Source organism: Fukomys damarensis, unplaced genomic scaffold (genome assembly GCF_012274545.1).
Source record: "Fukomys damarensis isolate Sample0158 unplaced genomic scaffold, DMR_v1.0_HiC HiC_scaffold_36, whole genome shotgun sequence".
Taxonomy (NCBI): domain Eukaryota; kingdom Metazoa; phylum Chordata; class Mammalia; order Rodentia; family Bathyergidae; genus Fukomys; species Fukomys damarensis.
In genome coordinates this window covers 49397600-49424268 of record NW_022900948.1, presented here as the reverse complement: position 1 = coordinate 49424268, position 26669 = coordinate 49397600, and the positions used below count along the sequence as shown (strand labels likewise).

At 50.4% G+C, this 26669-nt stretch overlaps 3 protein-coding genes across 5 annotated transcripts in view; 2 read left to right on the top strand and 1 right to left on the bottom strand.

Annotated features, from left to right (window-relative positions):
• The first annotated feature begins 23 nt into the window (after nucleotides 1-23).
• Dph7 (diphthamide biosynthesis 7) lies at nucleotides 24-10234 on the top strand. Of its 3 annotated transcripts, none has more exons than XM_019205227.2 (9): nucleotides 24-401; nucleotides 780-867; nucleotides 1772-1866; nucleotides 2149-2321; nucleotides 5138-5207; nucleotides 5298-5363; nucleotides 5515-5687; nucleotides 9738-9899; nucleotides 9981-10124. In XM_019205227.2, the coding sequence occupies exons 1-9, from the start codon at nucleotides 394-396 to the stop codon at nucleotides 10022-10024; spliced, it is 879 nt and encodes a 292-aa protein (XP_019060772.1). In that variant the 5' UTR covers nucleotides 24-393; the 3' UTR covers nucleotides 10025-10124. The 3 variants fall into 3 exon arrangements, with proteins under 3 accessions (XP_019060772.1, XP_033615007.1, XP_019060771.1); XM_033759116.1 differs by having other exon boundaries at nucleotides 9738-9936; nucleotides 9987-10101; XM_019205226.2 differs by having other exon boundaries at nucleotides 28-401; nucleotides 10009-10234.
• Nucleotides 10235-12123: 1889 nt separating this feature from the next.
• On the bottom strand, nucleotides 12124-12987 carry Mrpl41 (mitochondrial ribosomal protein L41). The gene is made up of 2 exons (XM_010608774.2): nucleotides 12866-12987; nucleotides 12124-12675 (listed from the first exon to the last, which is right to left on the bottom strand). Exon 2 carries the CDS (start codon nucleotides 12665-12667, stop codon nucleotides 12260-12262), a length of 408 nt encoding a protein of 135 aa, XP_010607076.1. The 5' UTR covers nucleotides 12668-12675; nucleotides 12866-12987; the 3' UTR covers nucleotides 12124-12259.
• A 361-nt stretch (nucleotides 12988-13348) lies between these two features.
• Nucleotides 13349-26669, top strand: part of Pnpla7 (patatin like phospholipase domain containing 7) — a 52916-nt gene continuing 39595 nt past the window's right edge. The window contains exons 1-9 of the mRNA XM_010608775.3: nucleotides 13349-13914; nucleotides 15740-15814; nucleotides 15898-15985; nucleotides 16356-16435; nucleotides 17481-17572; nucleotides 17838-17978; nucleotides 18555-18714; nucleotides 18939-19019; nucleotides 26298-26426. Of these exons, the coding sequence (XP_010607077.1) occupies nucleotides 13885-13914; nucleotides 15740-15814; nucleotides 15898-15985; nucleotides 16356-16435; nucleotides 17481-17572; nucleotides 17838-17978; nucleotides 18555-18714; nucleotides 18939-19019; nucleotides 26298-26426 (876 nt within the window). The 5' untranslated portion in view covers nucleotides 13349-13884. The remainder of the gene's footprint in view (nucleotides 13915-15739; nucleotides 15815-15897; nucleotides 15986-16355; nucleotides 16436-17480; nucleotides 17573-17837; nucleotides 17979-18554; nucleotides 18715-18938; nucleotides 19020-26297; nucleotides 26427-26669) is intronic.

Here is a 26669-nt window from a genome sequence, read left to right as displayed (position 1 = left end):
GAGGGGCGGGGGCGGCGGCGCAGTCACCCCGGCTGTTGGGGCGCCTCGGCCCGTTTAGAAACTTTGCTTGCTGCGTCCAGAGTTCACAGACTCACTGATACGAGCCGGGAAAGAGGGCTCGGCCTACTCAGATTGAGCAGTTTTGCCGCCACACAGAGCGGGTGTCGGCCAAGCCTTTCGTGCCTCGGATGTGGTTCTCCATTCGTAGGAGTCCCAGCATCTGTAAGGTAGTCAGAGCAGGCGTGTGTTTTGTAGGGTGGAGTAGGCGTGGACGGAGACGTTGAGCAGCTGCAAGTCCGTCTGGGCCGCGTTTACCTGTACAGTATCAGCGAGGATGACTCTGCTTATTCTCTGGTCGAGGTCCAAAGGAGAGAGACGTCTGCAGTGCTGGACATGAAATGGTACCACTTCGGTGACCACTCCGCGCAGCCCGGCATTTGTACCGAGCATCTGTTCACGGAGTGGGACCTGGTGTCCAAGGGCCTTTGGCGAGATTGGAAGCACATGGACTGTGGGTCGCTTCTTTGCTGTCCCACTGCCCCGTGGCAGGTGGTAGGGCCGATGCTTCCGTGGGGCTCCTTGCCCGCTTTGGGGCCCAGAGTGAGGTTGAGCCTGGGAGGCAAAAGGAGTTGAGTTTGGAAGTCGGGGAACCTCTGGGTTGGCTGTAGGATTATGGGCTCCAACTTGGTTTTAGAGCTGAACCTGAGTGACAAATCCCAAGATGGTAATGCTTTCTGTGCTACTGCGTGACCTGTGCTCTGACGGGGCCCTCTCCCCAGGTGCCACGTCCCGGTGGCTGGCTGTGGCATCTTGGGTGTGGCGGATGCCAGTGGATCTGTAGAGCTGCTCCGCCTGGTGGGGCCTGAGGTGGGTGCCTGGCTGTGTGGGTGAGGAGGGCTGGGAGGGGGCCGTACTGGAATGGACCTCTTCCCAAAGCAGTCTGTTCAGTGCTTGCATTTGATCTGAAAATTCCAAGAGAGTGCAGGGTCTGTTTTAAATCGTACCTCGTTCTAGTGAGAGGTACAGTGACAAGCTATGAACTCCGTGGGCCTGAGGCTCTGCAGGCACAGTGGACCAAGTATGCATGGTGTTGATGCTGAGGCTGGGAACGGCAGTGGTGACCCAGTGTGAAAATGGATCTCTCATGAGAGCAAACCATTTAAGAGGACATTGCCTGCCCTTGGCCACTTGCTGACCCAGAGTCAGAGACATACTTGTGGCTGCTGCCGTGGAACCAGGCTCAGGTCCCTTGAGCTGCGGTGGCAAGGGCCTGTGCAGGAAGGGCCTGCTCAGAGCAGTCACCTGTTCTAGGGGTGAGGGAAGGAAATGCCCAAGACCGGGTTCTAGGTGACCCACGTACATCTAGGAAGGGGCTTTTTGATACCCACTGAGGAGCTGCTAATGGCGTTAGCGCTGATCAGTGTTTAGGTCCTAGATAAGAGAAGTAGCATTGGAACAGCTACGGTGGCTTTTTGTCTTCATCTCTGTAAAACGGATGGGCCAGGGCCCCTGGAGGTCTAGGTAATACACAGCATGTGGCCTGTGGAACCCACAGAGGCAGCATCATGTCTAGAACACAGGTGGTGAAGCGAGAGATCTTCTTGTCCCAGGGTCACGTGTGTGAGGGAGCCCTGGAGGTGAGTGCTAGGGTCCTTAGCCCTGCCCAGTGCCTTGTGCATGGCAGGGTGGCAGTGGCCTGTGCCCTGTGTCCACCTGGGGAGTGAGCAGGAGAGCGAGGCTGGTCTGTGCGGAGCTTCTTTCTCTCCAGTAGAAGAGCAGGCCCCTCCTGGAGCCTTGGTGCAGCTTCTCGCTAGGGGAGGAGCGTCTGGCCTTGTCACTGGATTGGTCCACAGGAAAGCGTGGAAGGTAAGGCCCAGGCTTGGTCAAGGGCCCTCAGACTTTCCTTTGACAGTGGATTCCTGTCTTCACACCAGCATGATCTAAAAAACAGAAAAGTCCTAGCATGCTAGATGCATGGTGGTAATGTTGTCATTGGGGAAGTTGACAGTATAGTTCTGGCCTTTGCCATGTGCCCTAGCAAGCTGTCTCGGAGACCTATCCATGGGAACCCCTCCCAGGACACGTTGGGACGTGTCAAGGGTGGTGAGTAGAGCACAGTGGGCTTCTCCTTTGTCTTCCTGTGTCTAGAGTCAGTGACCAGCCCTTGAAGATCGTCAGCAGTGACTCCAAGGGGCAGCTGCACCTCCTCATGCTGGACGAAGCAGGGCCCAGGCTGCAGCCAGTGGCCACATGGGAAGCCCACCGCTTTGAGGCCTGGATCGCTGCTTTCAACTACTGGCAGACAGAAGTCGTGTATTCAGGTTAGTATTCCTCAGCTGGATGTCGACATGGTTGACGCACTGAAGGACTTGGGTGAGGGAAATAGGGAATGAGGCTCTGGCAAAGGCTGAGTATCACCAACCTGCATAGAGACCATGTTTTCTGAGACAGCAGCTGTGGTCAGCAGCACTTGCTGTCCCTTAGGAAGCCACACCTCTTGTCCCCACAGGCCAGGGTGCCCTCTCCCTTCCCCTGAGCACTGCTCTCCGTCCAGTTTCCACACTTCTCCCCATCTGCTGATCTTGCAGATTTCAGGCTATAGTTTACCTTCTGAAAGAAAAGAAAGCGTGAGACAAAGAAGATGAATTTTCTGGTCTTTAGTTTGTTCTTTGGGGACACTGATGTGGAATGAGAAATTAGCAGCTAGGCAGCTTTTGGGAGCTTCTCTTACATGGGCAGACGTGGAGGTGCTGGGCTTTGAGAAGACAGAAGAGGAGCCATTAGATTTGAAAAGAGCCAAGGAGGGCTGGGGATTTAGCTCAGTGGTGCCTGCCTCAAAAGTATAAGGTCCTCAGTTCGATCCCCACACACACAAAAAAAAAGAAAAAGGAAAAGAAGAAAAAAGAACCAAGGGAAAAAAGCTCACCCTCACTCCTCTTCTTTAGGGGGGTATTAGAGATGGAACACAGGGGCATTCTATCACTGAGCTACATCTCCAGCCCTTTTTATTTTCAGAAAGAGTCTCACTGAGTTCAGCAGGCTGGCCTTGAACTTGTGACCCTCTTGCTTCTGGCTCCTAAGTAGCTAAGATAATAGGCATGCAACAGTGCACCCAGCCAATCTGACCCCTTTTTATGAACTCCACTGGGATAGTAGTGGGGCCCAGAGTCCCCAGGGAGGTGTTGTGGAAGCGTTCTGTGCAGCTGCAGAGATCTGTAGGTCTGCTCCCACCCTGCAGACTCTTCTGCCCTGTCCCCCATGCCAAGGTCTTTGCTGGTGGCCATGGCTCCCAGGTTGCCTTTATCCCAGACAGCTGCATGAGCCAGTCGGCCTGCCTTGCCCTCTGCCTGGCCCGTCATGGCCCATATCTCCTGCATGCCTTCTTCCAACACTGCTGCCCCTCTGCGCAGAGGTGTTCCAGCCCACTGGCTTCTTCCTTGCTGGTTGACGGGCTGTTTCTTGCTCCTTGATGGGATGTTTCCATCGTCTTCAACTGAGCCTTGCTGCATGCTGCTCCTGTGGCAGACTCCTTCCCACACCGCCCTGTGGTTGAATGTGTTCTGCTTGCTAGGGTTAGAAGCCTGGGAGCCATTATTGCTACCTGTGTCCCTCACCTTCTCATGAGTCCCCATTTTAGAGATTTTTCTTTTGGGTACAGGGATGGAACCCAGGGCATCATGCATGTTGGACATGCTTTGCCCCTGTCTTAACCTGTTTTGTTTTCTAAGCATCTCTCAGAATTGCCCACCTCTTGTTCCCTTCCACACGGCCGCCTGTCCCTGAAGTCATCTCTTTGAGTTGTGACAAAGCACAGCTGGTGAATAGCCTGTGTCCATTCCTGACCCTTCCCAGTCCGGTTGCCAATCAGTACGAGCACAATGATTGCAAAAACATGCAAACGTCATCACACCTACTCCATTTTTTTACCCTCTACTCCATTTTTAGATCCTTTGTTTAGGATAAAATGCAAAATTCAGAGCAGGGTTGTGGCAATCTAGCAGCAGTCATCTAGTAATTCAGGACAAGTCTATCCACTCGACAGGTGACCTACTGAGCTGGCATTTTGTGGAGCACTGCTTTGGTGCTGGGGTTATGTTAGTGTGCAGAGCACACTAAAGTCACTGCTTTTGCCAAGCTCCGATGAAGTGGGCAGGGGAGCAAGGATGTAAATTGACGCGAACCAAACTTCAGTGATAACTAAGGGAGATGCACAGAGTGTCAAAGTAGTAGTGCTTTGGAACGAAGAAGAGAGGTTCTGGGGCAGGTCCAGGTAGTCCTGGTCAGTCTGCGGCAGGGGCGAGGTTGGTGTGGAAGAGCTGGTGGCCTGTGGTGAGCAGGAAGGAGAGAGGAAGAAGATGAAGTCAGAGGTCCCAGGGCTTGGCAGCCTGCAGGTGGGATGGTGGCTTCTGCGCGGTGATGGGAGGTAGATGGTGGGTGGTGAGCGGGTAAAGGTGGCTGGATGGCCCAGTGGACGGATCGTAGTGGGTAGTGGGTATCTGGTTGGTGTGATAGATGGGTAAATGGTGCTGGATGCCGGCCGGATGGTGGGTGGTGGCAATCCAGACCTTGCCATGTTCCTTTTGCCCCCTCACCTTTGCTGTGAGCCCTGGTCCTCAGCCTTTTCTTCTATCCCCTAAGCTGCCACTGTCATCCACCCTGTTTCAGGGTGTTGCTTCGTAGACTGGTTTGGGTCAGAGTGCCAGCTGCCCTGTTCTTTATTCTTAATGGTTCCTCTGAAGCCAGCACAATGTCCTATTCCCTGTGGGTTACACAGAGTTCCCATTGCAGCCCAGGGATATGTGCTGTGGTTTGCTGCTCCCTGCAGGCAGCTCCTGGGCAGGGGTCAGCCTGAGCAGCTGAGGACTGTGATGCTGGAGCCTAGCAGGTGGCAGCCTGGCCTGTGTGACCTGGGTGACTTCCCTACTATAGCCCTGTGGGTGTTATGCGTCTCCTCCCTCCTAACCCTCCTTGAGTCTGAGGTGGGTGCAGTGGTGGTCCTTCTTCCTGCTTTCCCTGGGGTTCTCCTGTTCCAGGGCATCTTAAACCCTCAGGGACAGTCATCCTCACAGGGACCTCACAGACCCCTGGCTATATCCGGCCATCAGTGCCGTGACAGTGGGCTTCGGTGTCCACGCAGGTGGGGACGATGGCCTACTGAAAGGCTGGGACACCAGGACTCCTGGCTCGTGTGTCTTCACCAGCTCAAGGTAATTGCCCAGCGTCAGTGCAGGGGGACCGGGCCCCAGTCCCTGTGGTCCCTTGTCCCCGCTGGCGCTCAGGCTGGCTGTTGCCTGCAGCCATGCCATGGGTGTCTGCAGTATCCAGAGCAGCCTGCATCGGGAGCACATGCTGGCCACAGGGAGGTGAGTACCTGCCTGCCCATGGTGCCCACAGCCTACTGTGCAGGTATCTGGGTAGGGAGAGGGACAGGATGAGTAGGATGGTCTTTGGGAGGTGTCCTGCCTTGGGGAGGGACTGAGCCCTGGTCCCACAAGCCTGGGTGGACAATTCCAGCTATGACGAGCATGTGCTCCTGTGGGACACGCGGAACATGGAGCAGCCACTGGCCGACGCTCACGTGCAGGGTGGGGTGTGGAGGCTCAGGTGGCACCCATTCCACCACGACCTTCTCCTGGCAGCCTGCATGCACCGAGGCTTCGCAATCCTCGACTGCCATGATGTCACAGGTACGTGGGGACCTGCAGCTGGCTGGGCTCTGTGTCCCCTTCCTGACCTAGACTCGCTGCTTCCCTTTCCCAGGACCTCAGTAACCAGCACCGTCTCTCATCTGCTACTCGTCTCCGCCATCCAGGCTCCTCCTGCGTTCTGTGACTGGCCCCTTGGGGACCCTTGCAGGAAGCTTGCCTTTGTCATTACTGCGCAGCCCACCTCTGTTCTCGCCTGGGAGTGGCGTGGACTCTGGTCCTGTGTCCCACATGCACTGACTTCCCTTTGACCCCTTTCTCAGTGCTCTGGCAGAGTGAGCTCAGCTCTTGGAGCAGCCTCACTTCTAAGGATGCCTCTAGCACGAACTCCCATGGTCAAGGCTGTTCCCTCGTCCTTCTCCCTGTCCTTCTACCCCCACCATCAAACCTGCCAGCCTTTGAGCGTCCCCACCACCCTCCCTGAGCTGCTGTGACTGTCCTCCCGGGCCTGCCCTGCTCTGTGCCCCTCTGCTCTGCATCCCTTCCCTGCTTGCTCACCTGCTGTAGCTTTGGTGACGGGAACATCTTTCATCTTGGAATATCTGAGGTCTGTCATCTTAGCATAGCTGCTCACAGCGGCCGTTTCCTCTGTGTGCTGCGTTTGCCACATCCTGAACCCTTCTGTTTATCAGATCTTTATGTTCACTCATCACAAAGTGTTTTGCAGTCTTCTTTCTGATTTCTTTGTTGACCACAAGCTGTTAATTAGCAGACTTTATAGAGTTGTGATTTGTTTTGTTTTGTTTTTGGTACCAGGGATTGAACTCCGATCTTTGTGCTTGCGAGGCAGGCAGCAGAACCACTGAGCTAAATCCCTGGCCTTAGAGTTGTGATTTCTAACTGAGCCCACAAACTGGCACTTGGTCTGTCCTGGAGCCTGCCCGGTGCCCACCGGGGAAGAGTACACAGTCAGACCCATGGGTCCTCCAGTTCTCACCCCGTCTGGGTCGACATTGAACATGGGGTGTTGAAATCTCTAAGTCTGTTTCCTCCTGGTCTGTGTCAGTTTGTGCTTCTTTGATTAGATGGTGTGGGTAAAATTGTCCCATCTGCTCCCAGCTGACCCCTTTCTCATTAGGGTCCCTTATGCCTGGTAACATTTATGTTTCAGAGTCAGTTTTGTCTGTTAGGAGTGTAGCCACTCGTCCTTTCTGTTCCTGTTTGCCAGTAGTCTTGGTCCTCCTGGTGCCTCCTGGCAGGGGTGCTGGCTGCCCCAGTTCCTAGCAATGCGACGTGAGTTCTGGCCCCTTTGTGAAGGTGGTACCCACCATGTCTCCCCTGTAGACATTTAAGACTCCCCTCTGTAATAAAGGAGAACTGTGCGTGGGAGGCTTTGAAGCTATGGCAGTCCCTGAGTGAGTTATTACTATGATCATTGAGAAACCGTGACTTCTGTCTCTCTACGTGTGTTGATTAGCATTCTTTTATAAGGTTGAGCTTCCTCTTCTCCCTTATGTCTGCCTGTATGTACTTTCACTTTATTTTATTGTTTTATTTTGGGATAGGATCTGGCTATGTAGTTCAGACTGGTCTTGAACTTGCAGCGGTTCTCCTGCCTCAGGTCACCAGCCCATTTTAATAGATTGTTTTTTCTATTACTGTGGAGTTGTATTCTGTTATTGCACTGGTTGTGTGATATTCACACTGTCCCAGAGTCTTCTGTGAAAGCCTCTGCAGGCTGCCATCTCTTCTTTGCACATGTACTGTTGTTTATTTGAACATGTCCTTTTTGGTATAATATATTCCAGGTTCATTTTATATTTTCTCTCTCCCAATCTTGGAATGATTCATTTTTCCAGGGAGTCCTGGATCTTCTTAGTGGTGAATGTATTAAGAAATCTAGGGCCGGGGATGATTTAGCTCAGTGGTTTCGCCACCTGTGGTTCGATCCCCAGTACCAAAACAAAAGAAGAAAGAAATCAAGATCTAGGGCTGGGGATTTAGCTCAGTGGCACTGTGCGTGCCTTTCAAGCACAGGTCCTGAGTTCAATTTCCAGTACCAAAAAAGAAAAAAAAAGAAAATCAAGATCTGAGCTAGGCATAGTGGCATTCGGGATACTGAGGCAACGGGATTGCCATGAGTTGGAGGCCAGCCTGGGATACATAGACCCTGTCCAGAAAAAAAAATCAAGATCTGATCAATGTTCACCTTTACAGATACTGAAGGGTTGTTTGTGCTCTCATGTGTGTGTGTGTGTGTGTGTGTGTGTGTGTGTGTGTAGGGATGTAGCTCAATGGTAGAGCACAGGCAGAGTGTGTGCAAGGCCCTGGATTCAGTCCACAGTCACACACCACCCACACACACCTACATACGCACACCTCTGCACCCTCACACCTACACACGCACATAAACACACGTTCACAATGCCACCTCTGATTGCAGCTCAGCACACATGTTTTTGGTTGCCCCCTTCTGTTTGTGTCCCTCACTAGTGAGAACCTGGCTCCCCACAACATCTCTTGCGCTTAACCTCACAGTGGGGCTCACACTGGAGAGAAATGTGCCATGTGGGTTTAAGACATTTCTGCAGGTCTTGCTGATCAAGATAAAAGAGTCAAAGAACTATGTAGTGTTTAAAAGGATTTTGTGTTTTTTCAATTTGGTGCTATTGGATATTGAAGCCAGGGTCTTCACACCGAGCTGCATCTCTCGTGTTTTATTCTTTGCTTTTGAGGCATATGGTTTTGGTTTTTGGTTTTTTGAGACAGGGTCTCACTGTGTAGTTGAGACTGACCTGGAACTATGTAGCCCAGGCTGGTCTCGAACTCACAGCAATCCTCCTGCCTCAGCCTCCCAAGTGCTGGGATTACAGGTGTGCACCACCACACCCAGCTTGAGGCGTATGGTTTTATTAAATTTCTAACTTGCCCAGGCTGGGCTAGAGCCTGTTTCTCCTGGGTCAGCTTTCCAGAGTGCTGGTATTACAGACATCTGCCTAAAGGATTTTTTCTTTATTCTTATTGATTTCATTTGCATCTTTCCAATGTGTAAAAACATTAATAAGCATAAGAATTAATTTGTTTTTTTGTTTTTTTTTTTGGTACCAGGGATCGAACTCAGGTCCTTGGTGCTTATGAGGCAGGCCACCAAACCGCTGAGCTAAATCCCCGGCCCCTGCATTAACTTGTTTATTTCATCTTATAAAACATAACATTCTAGGGGTTGGAATGTAGTTCAGTGCTGCTATGCCTACCTGGCAAGAGCAAGGTCCTGAGTTCAACTCCCATTACCATGAAAAAACGAAACAACATTCTATAAACCAGACATGGTGGCACATGCCTGTATTCCCAGCACTCAGGAGGCTGAAGCAAGAGGGTTCCTGTGACTTTGAGGGCAGCCTGGAGTTCATAGTTCAAGGCCAGCCTGGACTACATAGTGAAACCCTGTGTTACAAAAGTAACATTCTATATACCCTTTTTTGGTGCTGGGGATTGAACTCGGGACTGTGTGCTTGTGAGGCAGGCGGCAGCACCACTGAGCTAAATCCCCAGCCCACTCTGTTCTAGTTTTGTTGGGACTTTCTTGGTGCTCAGGTTGGCTTCTTGGCTTACCTGCCACTGGTGTTGGAGGCCACTTTGACTTGTGTGGCTGTGCTGGCAGGCAGTGGACCTGCTTAGGTTTGGCCGTGGTTGTTTTCTCTCTCTGGCCCCAATGTTTCTTCTGTACACCCCCCCCCAAGCTGTGCACTATGGGAACCGTTGGCTTCTTTGTTGTCCTGCCTCCTCTCTCCAAGCAGCCCCAGGAGCTCTGCAGAAAAACACTGTTATGAGAATCACATCAGAGCACACAACCTGCATGCTTTGGACCCACTAACCACCTGTCATTGTCACTGTGCTTGTGGGGTCCTCCTGACCTGTACTGTGTGTGCTCCCTGTTTCTCATCAGTCTCTTTCCTCCCACCTGGCTGCTCCTTTGTCTTTTGTTTTTATGAGCCTGAACTGAGGTCTAGCCCCTGAGTTCCTGTGTTCTGCAGATGTGGCTGACCCTGGAGCTCACAGGGTAATGTTGTTTTCTGTTTTCTCTTGCTTCAGAGAAGCAGGAAGTAACAGTCTTGGAGTCCCACAAGCTGCCCACCTCGCTGGTGTATGGGGCTGACTGGTCCTGGCTCGTCTTCTGTTCTCTGCAGCCAGTGCCCCCTGCATCCCTTCCTGACATTGACATAGGAGACCATGTCTGTGGCCTGAAAGTTGCAGGTGAACCACTGGTGCCCTCCTCTACGCAGATAAGAGGGTGAGGATGGCAAGGGTGGGATAACTGACAGCAGCTGGGTGAAGCTGCAGTCTTTTCTCTTGCCACTTACAGAGGACATGAGGGATAGCAGCAGCCAACCATACATCCCAGCCAAGTTCTGTGACTCTGACTTCTACCTCAAAGGGGCGAACTCTGACATTAGGCTTCTGGCCACCTGCTCCTTTTACGATCACGCTCTCCACCTCTGGAAATGGGAGGACCAGAACTAGAGAAAACAATCCAAAAATTCATTTGGAACCAGAAGAGACCTAGAAGAGCAAAAGCCATTCTAGGCAACAGAGACATGGCAGGGGATATCACAATCCCCAATTTGAAACTAACTATACTACAGAGCCTCTGTGTTAAAAACAGCATGGTATTGGCAAAGAAACAGACTCAAGGATCAGTGGAATAGATGAGAAGATGCAGAAGCAACTCCAGACATACTCAGGTGCCTCATCTTTGACAAAGGAGCCAACCACCCTTACTGGAGGAAAGAGCTTTAATAAAGGGTGTTGGAAAAACTGGATTGTGACTTGCCAAAGATTAAAACTAGACTCCTATCTTTCACCAAGCACTAAACTCAAATCCAAGTGGATTAAAGATCTAAATATTAAAACAGAAACACTAAACTTGCTGGAAGATGTTAGGCAGAAGTCTTGAAGCCATTGGCATAGGAAAAGACTTTATGAACAAATCCTCATTAGCATGGGAACTAACGAAGTTAGTTAGGAACTAACTAACTACTAGACTACACCTGGAGTGACACCCTCTGTGCTGGGCTACTGGGGTGGACTGGGTTTCTTTCTGGCAGTGAGTGGGACTTTCCAGCTCCAAAACTGAAATTTCTTGGATACCTGTTGATTTTCAGCCCTTCATAATGTTTTTAAATAACTCTTTGTATTAATTAAATGAAGCTGTTTTTTGGGGGGAAGTTACTTTGTAACAATAATTTTGTAATTGCATGAATTTTCTTTTGGTGTGGAGGATCCAGCCCAGGGCCTCATACATGAGATACACCCCCAAACCTTAACATTTTTAAAAGCACATGAAAAGACTTTCTGCTATGGTAGAACAAAAGGAAGAGGTACTTCCTGAACCGCCTCAGGGGGCGTCATACTTGTGATGCAGATGGAGGTAGTGTGGGGCACTAATTACATTAACAAACTGATAGGCTTCCAAGTCCTAGACCCACAGCAACTGAGAATGCAGGTCAGGTGTGTAAGCCATGTGGCTTCCACTGGTCTCTAGGAGGAAGTAGGCCAGACTGATGGCCAAGCTGTCAGGTCCTCAACACTTCCACAGGACACGATGGCTCTGGAAGAGAAGACAGGCAGTAGTTCTACCCTTGTCTTATTTTCTGATGACAGGACATGCCAATGTAGGTCAGATTGATTACATTTTTCTATTACAATAAGCAAATCCCAGCTAATGGCCCTTTTATTTTGGGTACTAAGAATTGAAACCAGAGCCTTCCTGCTAGACATGTACTCTACCACTGAGCTACATGCCCAGCCTGTCTTATAGTTTCACTAAGTTGCCCAGGTTGGCCTAGAACTCACCCTCCCATCTCAGCCTCCTGAAGGTTGGGAATTACATTTGTGCTACCATGCCCAGTTGACCCATTTATTTGAAATAAAAACATGTTGGGCCCTCTTCTGGAGTATGTTTTTTGTTTTGGAGACACTATTCAGTTCAGGCTGGCTGTGAAATCACTCTGTAGCCCAGCCTGGCCTCATCTCACAGTGATCTTCCTGCCTCAGCTTCCCAATCGCTGGGATTACAGATGTGCACTACCATGCCCAGCCTACTTTGTGTGAAGAACATTTCATGTAAGGGTCAGCTAAGTATTCAGTGGAATACAGGTCTGAGGGACTGTGAAAGAGATAAACGAGTGGTCATCAGAGATGGATTTGACACCTACTTCCTGTGCAGCCTGCTCTTCAGGTTTTCTCCAAGAGAGCAGTGAGTTACTTTTCACCCAATGAAAATGAAAAACACTGCCTTGGAGTCCATAAGGAATATACCAATGGTTGCTTTGGGGATGAATGAGCCAGTGTTGCCTAATACATTCTCTCACTGGTGCAAGCCTGTCATGGGTGTGCCTGCAGACCTGTTGCCACAGTTGGGTAGGACCTCTGAATGAACTGCATGGGATCTGTTATGTGGCACACTGTCAAACACTTGATACCAAACACACTAGACAGCAGCAGAGGTCTTTAATAGAAATGCCAGGAGGGAATGCTCTCGCCTCTCTGGGACTCAATCTGAGATGTCAGTTCAATCTGTAGTTCACAGGCAAACCTATCGTCTTCACTGCATTCTAGCGAGGAAAGTTCTTGGGATACAGCTGGAAGAGTTTGCCTTCCTGGGTGGGCTCGAAGCCGTACTTTTCCAGGTTGTCAGGATCAAAAGTGCCTTCCTTTAAGTCCCTTTCGATAGCAGGTGCAACTGTTTCCATGAAGAGCGCTCTGGCTGTGAGCGGCGTGTCTGTGCCGGCCGGAACGCGGTAATTCACGTAGGGCTTGAGCTTGAAGCCGGTCAAGTTCGGGACGATAAATTCCGGGACCTGTTCCTTGATCTGCACAAACTTCCAGCCCAGGGCGTGGACACCCGTGCGCTTGGCGCCTCGGCCCTTGTAAAAGGTCCGGGGGCCTCGCTTGCTTGTCCACTTGCTCATCCTGTCCGCTCCTCGCACTAGGCCTTGAGTCACTGTGGTCAGGAACCCCATGCTGTAACCTGTGGGAGGAGACTGCTCAGAAAGACCCACATCCAGGATGGACCAGACGACCCGTGCGCGCCGGACAGATCTCAGACCCCGAGGATGGAGAGACCCCGGACCTCGGGACCCCCGCCCGCGGACGGAGAGAAGACTCTAGATCCCGAAGGCGAAGGGAGCGCGGTGCCAACTGCAAACGGAAGGACTGACCTGGGCCAGCGGCTCTCACGTCCCTGCACCCGAAACCCGCGAAGCTCCAAGACACAGATTCCGCCACTCCACCGAGACCGCAGCTCTCGCGACTGACAACAGCCACCGAACAAGAAGAAGAGCTAAGATTGGTCATCGCTACGCCAATGCTCAGCCTCACCCGGTGAGGAGGCGGGACCACGGAAGACGCAGCCAATTCGTGGAGAGGTAGGCGGGTGCCGGGAGCGCGCACGTCGGGGGAGTCGGGAGCGCGCGGGCCGGCGCCGGGAGGTGAGAGTCTCTGCACCCTGAGAGGAGGAGGCTCCTTCCCCTCCCCTCACCTCGCCCCGGGCCCAGCCACTGAGACGAGGACGTCAGCTGCCACCGGGGCTGCCCTGCAGTTTCCCCCGACGGCCACACGGTGTCCCCTCATCCCCTGCGGCGTCCTCTCGCACCACTCGGTGTTCTACCCCTGCCCCTCTCATGGTATCTTGGTGCACTGCCGGGCACCCCTCAGCACGCTCGTCCCTCCTGAGCCAGTCTTAGTGAAGACCCGCGCCCTGAACCCCTCGCCTTGCCACGACCCTTCTAGTCCTGTCCCCTTCCCGCCACGTCCCTTCCCGCCGCCACGGCTTTTTTTCTTTTTTGTACCGGGGCTCATACTTTGGGTCCTTGCGCTTGTGAGGCGGCACCACTGAGCTAAGTCCCGGGTTCCTTGGCCTTCTTGCTTTGCCCCTCCTGAGCCCTGCCCCAGCTACACCCTCTGCCCCAGCTGGAACCGGCCCTGGACTGCCTGTCCCTACAGAGTCCTTGGCGCTTCCCCTGGCCCCTCCTCCGAGGCCGCCTGGCCGCCTCCAGTTCACAGGAGGCGGCAGCGGGACAGCAGGTGCTTCTGCCTGAGGCTGCTGTTTGTGAGGAGAGCTTCTGTGGGTTCCCTGCGGTGGGAACCTAGCGTGACTCGGACAGGAACAGGAAGGCTGGGCGAGTAGGCGGTTGTCTTGGGTGTGTCCTTCACTCTGAGCTGTGTTCCTTCTTCAGCCATGCAGGAAGAGAAAGGCGTTTGCCCCGAGGTAGGTGCGCCAGACCTGAGAGAAGCTGAGAGACCCTTCCCCACCTCCCGCTGGCTGCAGGGTAGTTCCTCCGCTTTCCGCTTCAGCCCAGGTCCCGGGGGCAGGAGGAATGTGGGTTGGTGTGGGACCTGGCACCTTGTCAGGGAAGTGACACTTGTTGCTGACAGCCTTGCTTAGGCAGCATCGGCAGTGGAACACAGCTGCTAGACATTTTCTTCAGTGACTTTTCTTTCCCCAAAGTCACGGTCATTTCCCACGTCTCCTTGGGACTTTGTTCACTTCGCTCAGGGTCTTTTTCTCAGTCCAACTCTGTAGCCATATGCCAAAGGACTTTGTCCCTAAACCAGGCAAATAGACCCATGAAAACAGCAGTGAAAAGCTAGAAAGCTGAAACTTCGCCATTGCAGTCTGTGAGTGGTTTAGCCTTTCTTTGGATAAGTGACCCCTGCAAGTGCTTAGAGGGACACGGGGAGGTGGGGCTGTGGCTGAGTGTTCTTGCAGGCCAACTGCTGTTTGAGTCGAGCTGGGGCAGAGGACTAGGAAGCTGGATGCTTCACTTATTGAGCAAAAGCTCCGCCTTTTGATAAAATCCCATTTTATTGGGAGATGGTGTGTGTGGCAGTGGTCCCTACTGAGGTCCTCAAACATCTTCATGGACACATGCCCTGGCACAGAAGTTTACACAGGATGAAATCACCTGATGATGCCTTTTCCAGAACCTGTCCTGTCCTGAACGGGCGCATGACTATGTCTGGAACCAAGGGCACAGAGTGGGTTTTCTGGACACTTGTTCATTCTGCCTGGATGCCAAACAGTGCCTTGGGGATGCTCCTGAGTGCCCTCAGCTCTCCAGGGTTCTGGGGTAGATCGCCATGTCTGAGGACTGGCTCTCCCAGTGCTGGGCTTTGGTTCTTGGCACCCATATAGAAACTAGCCAAGATTAGTCACCGGTCTCCCCTGCCCCATCAGTGCCTGGCTGCCTAGGAGGAGGGGTGGATCAGAAGGAAAGGAGGGCCTACATGCCTGGATGCTTTGTGTTCCTCTTTGACTCCCAGCCTGTGGGAGTTGGCAGCTTTCTCTGTTGCTTCCCCACTTATGTTCCTGCTCGTGCTCTCTCTCCCTATCTTTCTCTTTCTTCCTCCTGTGGGTCTGGACTTCTGAAGCCTTATTAGCACTGTCCTGCAGTGCCTTCTCTCCTGTTTCTTTTTGCCATATTGACTGGTGTTGGATGTCCTCAAATTCTAGATGGCTCCTTGGGGTTTCTCCCTTCCCTCTTCTTGCCTTCCCTGCCTTCCCTTCCCCTCCTTTCTTGAAATGGGGATCTTGCTGTGTTGCCCAGGCTGGCCTTGAACTCTTCGGGCTTGAGTGATGCTCCTCCCTCAGCTTTCCAAGTATCTGGGACTAAACCAAACACAGGCCTCGGCAACCTCATGCCCTCCTCCAGATTTCTGAGCACTGCTCCTGTGGGTGCTCCTGTGGGCCCTGGGGCTGGCAGCCCAGGTCCTGTTGGTGTCCAGGGCCCTTGGCCTCCCCAGTGACTAGGGCTTGTCCCCTGGTTTGCACCTTGAGGGTTGCAGAGCCCAGGGTTCAGGCACATTGATGGTGCACAGGGCATATGTTGTGGCACGCCACCTTATATCTGAGGAAGACAGACATTCCTGTGTGCCCTTGCAGGTGACACAGTGCACCTTGGTACCCTGGCCTGATTGTCTTGCTCTGGGCTCTGGGCTGCTGACCTCCTGCCTTGCTGTCTACTCTCCATCCCCTGCCCAGGTCTGGGAAGCCCAGCTCCTCTCCTGTCCATCTGACTGTGCTCTCTCTCCAGGACAACCTCTGTCTGGGCCCTGCCCTGCACTCCTGGGGACTATGGTTTGCGGAGAAAGAGTCACAGCCCACCATGGTAACCCCTCCTTTCCTGGGGAGTTATATGGGCCATGGCCATGGCTGGCTTTGCCAACAGGCATTGTGCCCTCTTCTGCCTAGCTAACAGGGATTGTGATTGGAGTCCTCCTGGCCCTTGCCTTTGTGGGTGTTGCCATTTTGTTTGTGTACCGAAGAGTTCATGGATTCCGTGAGTATCTTGGTTTGAATCCTGGTCTTGGGGGAGGACAGGGGTATGTGTGAATTGTGTGCGCATGCGTGTATGTGTGTACATGTACTGCAGGCTTTGAGCTTCTGGGTGCCCCCTCCAGCTCCTGGCTCTGTTGCAGTCTGGGTACAGGTTGCAACTTCTGGTTTCATCAGAGACATTTCTGAGGTAAGCCTGTGTGCTGTGCCTTCTCCTGCTGTCTGACGGGTGGAGTTGAGAGGCAGGCCAGGGGGAGCATAGGTGCTGCCCAGCACCAGCATGTCCGGGGCCCGACCAGTCCTGTGCTTTACCTTAGTTCAAGCACAGTTTATGACCCCTCTCATCTCACAGTGCCCCTTTCCACCCCTCACAGGACAGGTGCAACCCACTCCTCAGTACAGGTTCCGGAAGAGAGACAAAGTAATGTTTTATGGCCGGAAGATCATGAGAAAGGTAACCCTCAGTCTTCTGCTAGGCCCTAAGCTCCTGACCCCACAGCTTCAGTTTGTGCTGCCTGTTCAGCTCTGTGGCCTCTGCTGGTGGGTGGTAGGCTGGATGAGCCAAGCTGAAACACCCCTCTGGCTGATTCCATCTGGCCTGGATGCAGCTGAGGCTGTGGTGGGGAGTGGGTGTGGGAAGCATGAGATCAGGAGGCACCATCAGCCCTATGCAGCACAGATCTCTAATGGAAAGGAGAACAGATTACTGCTTTGTGGTGACATCCTCGAGACTGAGATGCTGCACTGAGGAAGGACCAGCCCTTTGCGGGTGGGGGTACCTAATTTCTCTGAGGACCCATGTATCTGTCCTGAGGTGAAAGCTGTGTGGCTCACTTACCAGTGTCTGTGGCAATTCCAGGAAATCCTAAACACAGATCCCTACCCTCCTTTGTTTCAAGATTAAGACTCAGTAGTTAGCTGGATGTGGTGGTGCACATCTGTAATCCATGCACTCTGGGAGGCTGAGACAAGAGGACCACAAGTTCTAGTCTAGCCTGGGTGACTTAGTGGACCCTGCCTCAAAATAATAAGTAAAAGAGGTCTGGGGATGTATCTTAGTAGAAAAGGCTTGAGTTTAATTCCTAGTACTAGGAAAAAGAGAAAACAAGAATTGGTGGTCCATGAACCCTTATCTGGGGATAAGCAGGCAGAGCTGGGCCCTTGTTACCCTTTGGTTAACTGCTGAGCAGGCCCCTCTAGCCTCTCCCATTCTCTTAGAAGGTCACAGAAACCACCATTCACAGAGCCATGGAGCTCTAGAGTTTTGGCCGATTACGGTCAGCAGGGACTATCCTGTGGATCTGTGGGGCTGCGTGGGGTGCTCTTGTCCACCGTGGGTCCCCTGTGTCTTTGGCTAGGTGCGGGTGAGGGTAAAGCTAGCCCTGGAAGCTGGTACAGGACGGTGGGCAGGCCCCTTGGAGGGGTCAGTCCTAAGGGGCTGAGATTGCAGACCTTGCTAGACACAGGATCAATGACTCCAGTCTCCCTTGACCCTGCAGATGAGTACACTCCCCCATACACTTGTGGGGAACACAGCTGTACCCCGGCAGCGGGCCAGGAAGAGGACCAAGGTGCTCTCTTTGGCCAAAAGGTATTGGGTGTTCTCTCCCTGGTGGACACAAAGGTCTTTACCACTGTTGAGACTCCTCCCACCTTGGGCACACTAAAGATGGAATGTGCTTGGGTGTGAGAGCATTTGGACATGGGTGTGTGTGTGTGTTTTACAGTCCCAGGGATCAAGCCCAATGTCCTGTGCATACTAGGCAAGCACTCACCACTGAGCTACCTCCCCAGCCTTAGCATTGGTTATGAACCCCTTGGTTCTCGCTCAAAGTGAATGTGTCTCTGCCTCGTAGGATTTTGCGGTTCAAGAAGGAATATCCCACCCTGCAGCCTAAGGAACCGCCACCCTCCCTGCTGGAGGCCGATCTCACAGAGTTTGATGTGAAGAATTCTCATCTGCCATCAGAAGTTTTGTATATGCTGAAAAATGTTCGGTAAGAACACATAGGTAGGAAGGGTCCTGTAGGCAGTGTTGGCCGGTGGTAGCATCTCCCTGTGTCTCTCTCTCTCACTGTGGCTTTCTTGTGTCAGCTAGAGCTGGCAAAGCCCATCCTCTTCTTGTTGGGTTGCTGGTCTCTGTCCCATGGAGTTGGTCATAGAGCATCAGGGGGAGAGAGCCTTGTATCCACCAGCTCCTCACTAGGTGTTTCCTGTGCTATTTAAGTCTTTCTCAATATCCTCAGCTTGAGAGGTAAACTCAGAGTGAGTGTGAGAAGTGTGGGATCAGATGTTACAAGTCTGAGTCTTCTTCCATCTCCCCAAACCCAGAAGTGCCTGTGGCCTTCCATGGAGATCTTCGTGTGTGGCTTCCATCTGTAGTCACTGCTCAAGAACTTCTTTGATCTAATACAAATCTGAGAAGCTGAAAATTCTGTTTGACAGTGATGCCACATTGTGGGTAAACTCTGTAGATCTGCAGCTCTGGCCTCAGTGCTTGTGGGAACAGTGGCTTGTGTCCCTCAGCCTGCCTTCCCTGGAGGGTGTCCCATCAGGAGCTCTGCTTATTACAGGGTCCTGGGCCACTTTGAGAAGCCGCTGTTTCTGGAGCTGTGCAAACACATGGTCTTTGTGCAGCTGCATGAAGGAGAGTACATCTTCCGGCCAGGGGAGCCAGACACCAGCATCTATGTGGTGCAGGATGGGCGGCTAGAGGTCTGCCTCCAGGATGTGGTGAGTCAGGGGTCAAGGCTCTTGTGCTTTCACATAGCTATCTGCTGTGGGACTATTAAAAAGTTATGCAGCTGACATGGGACCAATAACTCCACTAATTTCAGTCATGTCCCTGCTCCTTGTCTCAGGTGCCCACGTTATTGATGGCGACTTGAGATGGGATCATCTGCCCTGACATCTGGCAGATGGCCCCTGCCTCAGCCGTCACTCTGTTCTCTGTGCAGGATGGTACCGAGGTGGTGGTCAAGGAGGTTCCAGCAGGAGACAGCGTCCACAGCCTCCTCAGCATTCTGGATGTTATCACGGTGAGCGCCACTCTCTAGGGTGGGGCCTGAATCCCTGGCTCAGGCCTGGTGGCCTACCCTAGACCCTCCTAGTCACTTGTCATCAGAGGCCAGTTCTCTTTGGTGTTGCCAAGTGGGAGTGGTCCAGGCTGGGGAGGCCTCATTCAGACCTTCGTGGTAAGGGTTTCCGTGGGGATGATATTGAAACCATCTGGCCACGGTCAGGGCTTGGTATCCTGTCAGTGGTTGTGCTTTAGACTGACACACAGCGGGGTCAACACTGCAGAGACCTGAAATCTGCAGAGAGAAGTGTTTCCTGTTCTCCTTCCTGGGGAGAATCTTCCACCACTGCTCATGCTGGGCCAGGCAGGGCTCCTGTACCACTGAGCGTCTTCGTTGTTCCGAGTCTTACGCAGAGAACAGCAGTGTCAGTCCCCTGAGTATATACAGTTATAAATGCGAAGCCCTTAGGGGACTTGCAGTGCCCAGGTGTGTACTGGGATGTGGAAAGAGATTGCTTCCCAATGCAGCAGAGGTCATGCTGCCTCCCACCCCCACAGCGTTGTGTGCAGTCTAGTAGTTGACCTTTGCTATGAGCTGGATTAAGAAAGGGGCATCTCATGGTACCTCCCGATTTGTTACTTTTTATTGAGGAGAATCACAGATGTGGAAAAGTGCAGCCACATTTCACACCAGTCTGTGTCACCACCTGCTTCGGGCCTCTGCTCAGCTGCATTCCTTCCCTGTTAACAGGAGGTTGGCATTGTTTAACTTTTTCTTTTGAATAAAACCTACATACAGTGAAACAAAACACAGTTACCTGAGTTTTGGTAAGTATATATGTCATTGTGACTCAAAAGGGCATTTGGTTTTCATCTGACTTTTTTTTCAGTACTGAGGATTGAACCCAAGGCTTTTGCACTGAGCTCTGTTCCCAACGTCATTCGTTCATTCATTCATTCATTCATTTTTAATTTTGAGAAAAGACCTTGCTAAGTCGCCTAGGCTGAATTTGACTTTGTGATCAGTCATCCTGCCTCAGCAGAGGCAAGAGTACTGGGCCATCTTCCCAGCTTCATCTGATTTTTTTTTTTTTTTTTTTGTACAGGGAATCGAACTTGGTACCTTGTGCTTGCAAGGCAAGTGGTGAAACCACTGAGCTAAATCTCCGGCCCTTCATCTGATTTTTTGAAGCTGCACCTTTGTGTTTGTTTCTTTGTAACAAGTAGCATAATTTAAGGGGTGTATACTGCCCATAATTGTACTGTTATGCTTTTATAAAACTGGCAGTATAGGTGTTACATTGTTGTTAGCGGTGTATGGTTGCAACTTTTACCTCAGCTTCTCCAGTCCATGTTAGATATTTCCTGAGCAGTGAGCAGAACCTTAGTAGAAATGCAGCAGACTGACTGTACTAGGAATCCAGTGGCTTGAGTATTGTGGCAACTTAGGGGCCTCTGATCCAGCCCCCACTCTGCGCATGTCAGACTGTCCAGACAGCATGCCGGTGCTGTATTTTGATGGGCACAGGCTCACTTTGTACTGTTTAGGGTCTAGAGGAGCGGATGAGGCCCTGCCTCTTGCTGTGTTGCTTGGGACCTGTGTATCTTTGCAGACACTTGGCTGGTTGGGGAGACCTGCCAGGGCAAAAGGGGACACCTCCTTGGAGCATGTTGAATCTGCCTTTCAAGGCCAGAGCCCAGCTTCCATTGAGCCCCCAGCAGGGGACGGTGGGGATCAGGCCAGGGCCAAGTGCAGGCTTCTGAGCCTCTCTGTGTGCTGCTCTGTGGTCTTTGTACATCTCCAGGACTCCAGCTCACTTCATGGGGGCTCCTGGATGGAGGACTCCTGGATGTGTAAGGGATGTGGGTGGACCCAAGAAGAGCCAGTAAAGGCCTAGAAGAGCTTTGGGCTTTGTGGAGGTAGACCAGTTAACTGTTTGCCATTTGTAGTCTATAACCTCTATTCCCTGATGGTATGTTTTCTTAAAAAAATAGTCCAATGAAGACTAGGATGGAGGTCTTCCTCAGTTATTTCTTTCTTTTGGTACTGGGGACCAAACTCAGGATGTTGCACTTGCAAGGCAGGAAGCAGAATAACTTCGCTAAGTCCCCAGCCCATTTCTCAGTTATTTCTTATTCTTTCTGATGCTGATCTCATTGTGGTTTTTAGGGTGAACTTCACTTATTCTGGCACCAAAATGTATGCAGCTGGAAAGCAAGGTTGTGGGATATGGCCTGGCCAAGGTCATGCCTGCCTCCTCCACCTGCTGTGGTCTGCCTTATTTATGCTAGCATCAGCATGCTCATCTTCTCTAGGGACAAGAATCTATCTTCCTTGAGTATAGTGGGAACAGAAAAAGGGAGAATGATAGTTGAGAGAAAATAATTTACTGTATAATGTGATTAGTTCGTCATTCATAATGACTTTTTTTTTTTTTTTGGTACTGGGGATCAAACTCAGGACCTTGTATTTGCTAGGCAGGCACAGCACCACTGAGCTACATCCCAACCCAGAATGACATCATTTTTGTATAACTAATCATTTGTGATTTATTTGTCTTTTTTCCTTCTTCAGTACTGGGGCTTGGTGGCACACAAAAACACTTCACTCTGCCTTTTTGGGGGGGTACCGGGGATCAAACTCAGAATCTTGGGTTTGGTAGGCAGGTGCTGTGCTGCTGAGCTAAATCCCTGGCCCCCCACTCTGCCATTTTTGATTGGGGGTAGACTTTATTTCAGAGTTGTGAAATCTTGCATGGGGTAGCAAACAGACTTACTGGCTGTGACTCTGATCAGCTAAAGCACAGGTACTACTAAACCACCAGTACTACTCAAGGTACTCATGTGCTCTAGCTTCAGCCCTCCTTTCCCCAGCTGTCACTACTTTTCTGAATTTTCTCTGTTGCTTGCACAATGGATGGTATAATTTTGCTAGTCTCTAAGTCTCATAAGTAGCATTGTCCTGAGTATAGTTCTTCTGCAGTGTTTTCAGCCTACCAAGGCAATCAGTTTGAGCCCTCTGTGGGCAGATGCTGTTGTGGCTCAGCCATCTGCAGCCTGGTGACTCGTTCACTCTGATCAGCATCCCGGTGTTTGTGACTTTGCTATTGGAATTCAGACACTGCTGATGGTACATTTGAAATGTACTCCCAAATGACATGCCAAAGAGAGATCACAAGAATATCAGAAAATACTCAAATGGACTAAAAAGTAAAATACAACATATTAAAATTTATAATTTTAGATGCTAACATTGGAAAAGAAAATAGATATCAGATCAGTGATCCAAGCTTCTATTTTAAGAGTCTAGGAAAGTGGACCAGGGATTTAGCTCAGGGGTTCTGCCTCTTGACTCACAAGCACAAGTTCCCAAGTTCGATTCCTCGTACCAAAAGAAAAAAAAAAAAAAAAAAAGAATCTAAGAAAAGCAAACGAAATCTAATGCATCAGAAAGAAGAAAGTAATAAAGATCAGATCAGTAGTCAATGAAATTGAAAATAGAAAAGCAATAAAGTCAGTGAAACCAAAAGTTGGTTCTCAGAAAACCACTAAAAAAATGCAAAAACCTCAGGGAGAAGACCAGTGAAGGAAAAAAAAGAAGACAGAAAAATGGAAAGGGACATTTCTATGAACCCTATAGAAATCAAAGGACTAATAAAAGATTTTTTCCCCCAATACTAGGAACTGAGTTCAGGGCCTTCACACTAAGCTATATCCCCAGCTCAGAGGAATTATTTCATTTTTTTAAAAATTTGAGACAGCTAAGTTTCCAGGTTGGGCTTGAACTTGAGATTCTCATGCCTCAGCCTCCCAATGTGCTGGGATTACAGGTGCTTACTGCTATGCCCAGTTTAAGATAGGAATATTACAAACAACTTTATGCCCTTAAAGTCCATAGTTTTCTGAAAGATAAACTACCAAATTGCTTTCTAGAATGTATATATTATTTGAGAAGTCCAGTGTAAGGAGAGTAACTGCTTGAACTAAAGCTGATCTGTGTATGTTATTTGAATACTCTCATATTTATTAAAGATATCAGACTTGTAAGTAAAGTCTTCCCACAGGAAGTTCTACCCCATGTTACATTTAAGAGAGGAATAATGTGAATTTTATACCAACTTTTTGTGAAAAGCAAAGAAGAATGTTTTCCAACTCATTTTCTGAGACCAGAATTACCCTGATACCAAACCAAACATATACATTACAAAGAAAAGTGGGATATTGTATCTTCATAGACTGTCAGAATTTGAGTCCCACTGTGTATAGAAAAGGGAGCACATCGTCATTGAGTGGGATGTTCTCTAATGATGCAGAGGTGCTTCAGCAGTTGAAAGTCAGCAGTTGAAAGTTCACCACATCAACAGACTAAAGAGGAAAAACCATATAATCATCTCAGTTGACATAGAAAAACCCTTGATAGAATCAGCATCTATTCATGATGAAAGATTTGGGATGATTTCAGTTAGAGAGAACATCCTAACCTAGGAAGGACATCAGTAGACACCAGGCTGCCATTACACTCAATAGTGAGGGGCCGGGTGGTTCTGCTAGGGACAGGGGACAGCTGGGACACTGGACCTCACCCCACCTCATCCCCAAGCACAGAGGGAAGAGAAAGAAGGAAAAAGCATACAGGCTGGGAAGGAAAAAATTAAGTCTCTGCACAAGCAATTACGTAGTAGAAATTCCATGGGCCTACAAGAAAGCTGTTAGAACTTATAAGTGAGTTTATATATAAAAGCCAGTTGTATTTCTACATATCAGTAGCGAACAGTTGGAAATTGCAAATTTGAAAACAGTAACACTTCAGACCGAGTATGGTAGATATTTGTCTAGCTTGCACAAGGCCCTAGGTAACAAAAATAGGAATGGATTTAAAAATAACAGTAGCATTTGTAATAAATAGCACCAACACCTGAAATACATGTTAATCTGACAAATTACATGTACATGTATGCTGAAAACTCACTTTACAGCAGTACCTTGGTTCATGGTCTGTATTTGTTCCTCGATTCTGAAGAAGGTGGCTGCAGTTGTGTTTGTCATCCAATGTGGAGCTTGCGAATGTAGCAAAATTTTGCTGAATGCTTCTGTTAGTGAACAGAATTGTTTGAGAAAAGAAGTGTTTGTGAATTGAGATCTTAGTGTATTTATGAAGAAAAGCAAAGATGTTCAAATTAAATGGAAAAATGCACTGTTTTCATGGTTTGGAAAACTGTATACTACTAAGAAGGCAGATATTCCAGATTATCCAACATAATGCCAGCCAAAATCCCAGCAGGCTTTTTTCTATAGAAAGTCAGTGGTTATAAAATTTTGTGGAATGGCAAAGACACTATAGTAACTAGAAGAATTTGAAAAAGGGGGATGCTAGGGATGTAGCTCAGTGTAGAGCACTTGGCTACACTGCACAAGGCCCTCAGTTCAATCCTCAGTACCACCAAGACTTTTAAAAGAAATTTTCAAAAAGGAGTTTGAAACAGAAAACAAAGGTGAAGGATTCATGCTACCATATTTTGAGACTTATTTTGGTGTGATCTGGGTGTCATGGCGATGTGCGGGTCTGGGGGACTTGGTAGGCAGCCCAGAAGTGGGAGCCCTGTGGGAGCCGGCCTGGCAGGTACAGCCCATAAGGCTGTCCATGTCAGCTGTGTCAAGAAGATGGAAACTTCATTCCACCATGTTACTAAGAGGTGGAACCTCTGGGAAGTGCTTAATAGATAAGGTCACAGGTGGAACCCATGCTTGGATCCTAGTAGCTTTGGGAGACAAGGGGAGATGCCATATAAACAGAGATACACAGGTGTTCCCACCACTGCACAGTTAAGCTGGGACCCTTGCCAGAGCCTGTGTCATGCTATTTGGCTCCCAGCCTCTAAAACTGGGTTAATTACATCTCTTTTCTCTGGAAAGTTTCCTGCCTCAGCAGCTGTGGTGGGGTCTTCTAGGTGTAGACACCCTGTCCTGCTGTCCTGACACTGTCCTGGGCCTATGACCACTTCACCTGTCAGTAAAAATTTAGACATGGTGCCCGGGTCCCACTGTGAGTAACAGACACTGCAGTCTTTCAGGATCTTCTGAATATCCCTGGGAACCAGAGAGACTGTGAGTTCTTTACAGCACAGACAGTGCCAAGTGCTGGTGAGGATGGGGCCACAAGAACATGCACCAGTGTTGGTGGCATGTGGGAGGGTGCCCTGCCCCAGAGACAATATGGCAACTTTTTTTTTTTTTTTTTTGAGACAAGGTCTCACTATGCACCAGTCCTCCTGCCTCAGCCTCCTGAGGAGTGCTGGGATTACAGGCATGTGCCACCACACCTGGCTAGGGTGGCCACTTTTGTTGTGTGTGTGTACTAGTGATCAAATTGAGGACCTTGCAGTTGTGAGGCAGTCAAGGTGCCACTGAGCTAAATCCCTGGGCCTATGGCAACTACTTAATGGAGTTAAGGATTGTGTACCAGGGACTAGGGACTGAGTGTTTAGTAAAAACACACAGAAACCTGGGAAGGTGTGTTTAGAGCAGCCTTGTCATGGCTGTCAGATCCTGGAAACAGTCTCAGTGTCCTCTTTGAGAGAGGTGGTGGCCAGGACTCAGGGTGCCAAAGCCAGTGCACACAACAGCTCAGAGCCCACGCTGACTTTCACAGATGGAGCAGAGCCACTGAGACTGGCAACAGAGGAGAGGGAGATGAGGGGCATGCATGTGGGGCTGTACTGAGCCTGTGGGGTGGTTGAAGTCCTAGAATTGTGACCCAAATGGAGAACTTTTCAGTGTGAAACAGTCTTGTCAATACTACTGGCTTCTAGAAGATAGAAACTGAAGCCACTGGCTGGGACCTTTGTTGGGCTCTCACCTGACTGCGTGAGCCTTGTGGGCATGACCCGCCTGACACTGTGCCCTGCTTAGAATGGTCCCAGGCACCAGTGGCAGGGGCCCAGTGTCATGGTGACCTGACTTGGTGATTTCCTACTCTGTCATGGTCTCTTTGGGAAGCTAGAAAGAGTGTGTCTTGATGTCCCTCTGGCAAGGTCCACAGATGGCCATAACGATGAGCTAGGGTGGGTAGGATGCGAGATTCTTAGTGGCAGGTGGGAGCCCATCCTGCACACATACCCGCAGCCTGGCCTTCCCTGTGGGTCTCTGCCACGATCAAGAAACGTAGTGCCATCTGTCCTTCAGCACAGCTGGAAGAGTACAGAGTCCCCAAAACAGGAATTTCAGTGTCCTGTGGGGCTCTGCAGGGTCTTAGCAATCACAGCAGTTCTGCTGGGATCAACTGAACCGCTTGTTCCAGGGTCACACCGCACCCTACAAAACAGTCTCTGCCCGAGCAGCTACCCCATGTACCATCCTCCGGCTTCCAGCAGTGGCTTTTCAAGGAATTTTTGAGAAATACCCCGAGACCCTGGTGAGGGTGGTGCAGGTGAGTTACTTTTCCAGCCCTCTGTTTAGCCTGTGCATCATCTGGGGGTGGGACCTGGGAACTAGCGCAGAACCTGTGCAGACCGTTCCCAGTCTACAGCCGTGGTTCTGAGGTTCATAGCCTTGGCAGTGGAGGCAGGGAGCCGGGAAGAGTAGGGCTAAGCTTTGCTGTCTGGACTCACTACAGGGGCTGTGAATTTTTTTTTTTTTTTTTTTTTTTTTTTTTTTTTTTAAAAAAGGAAAA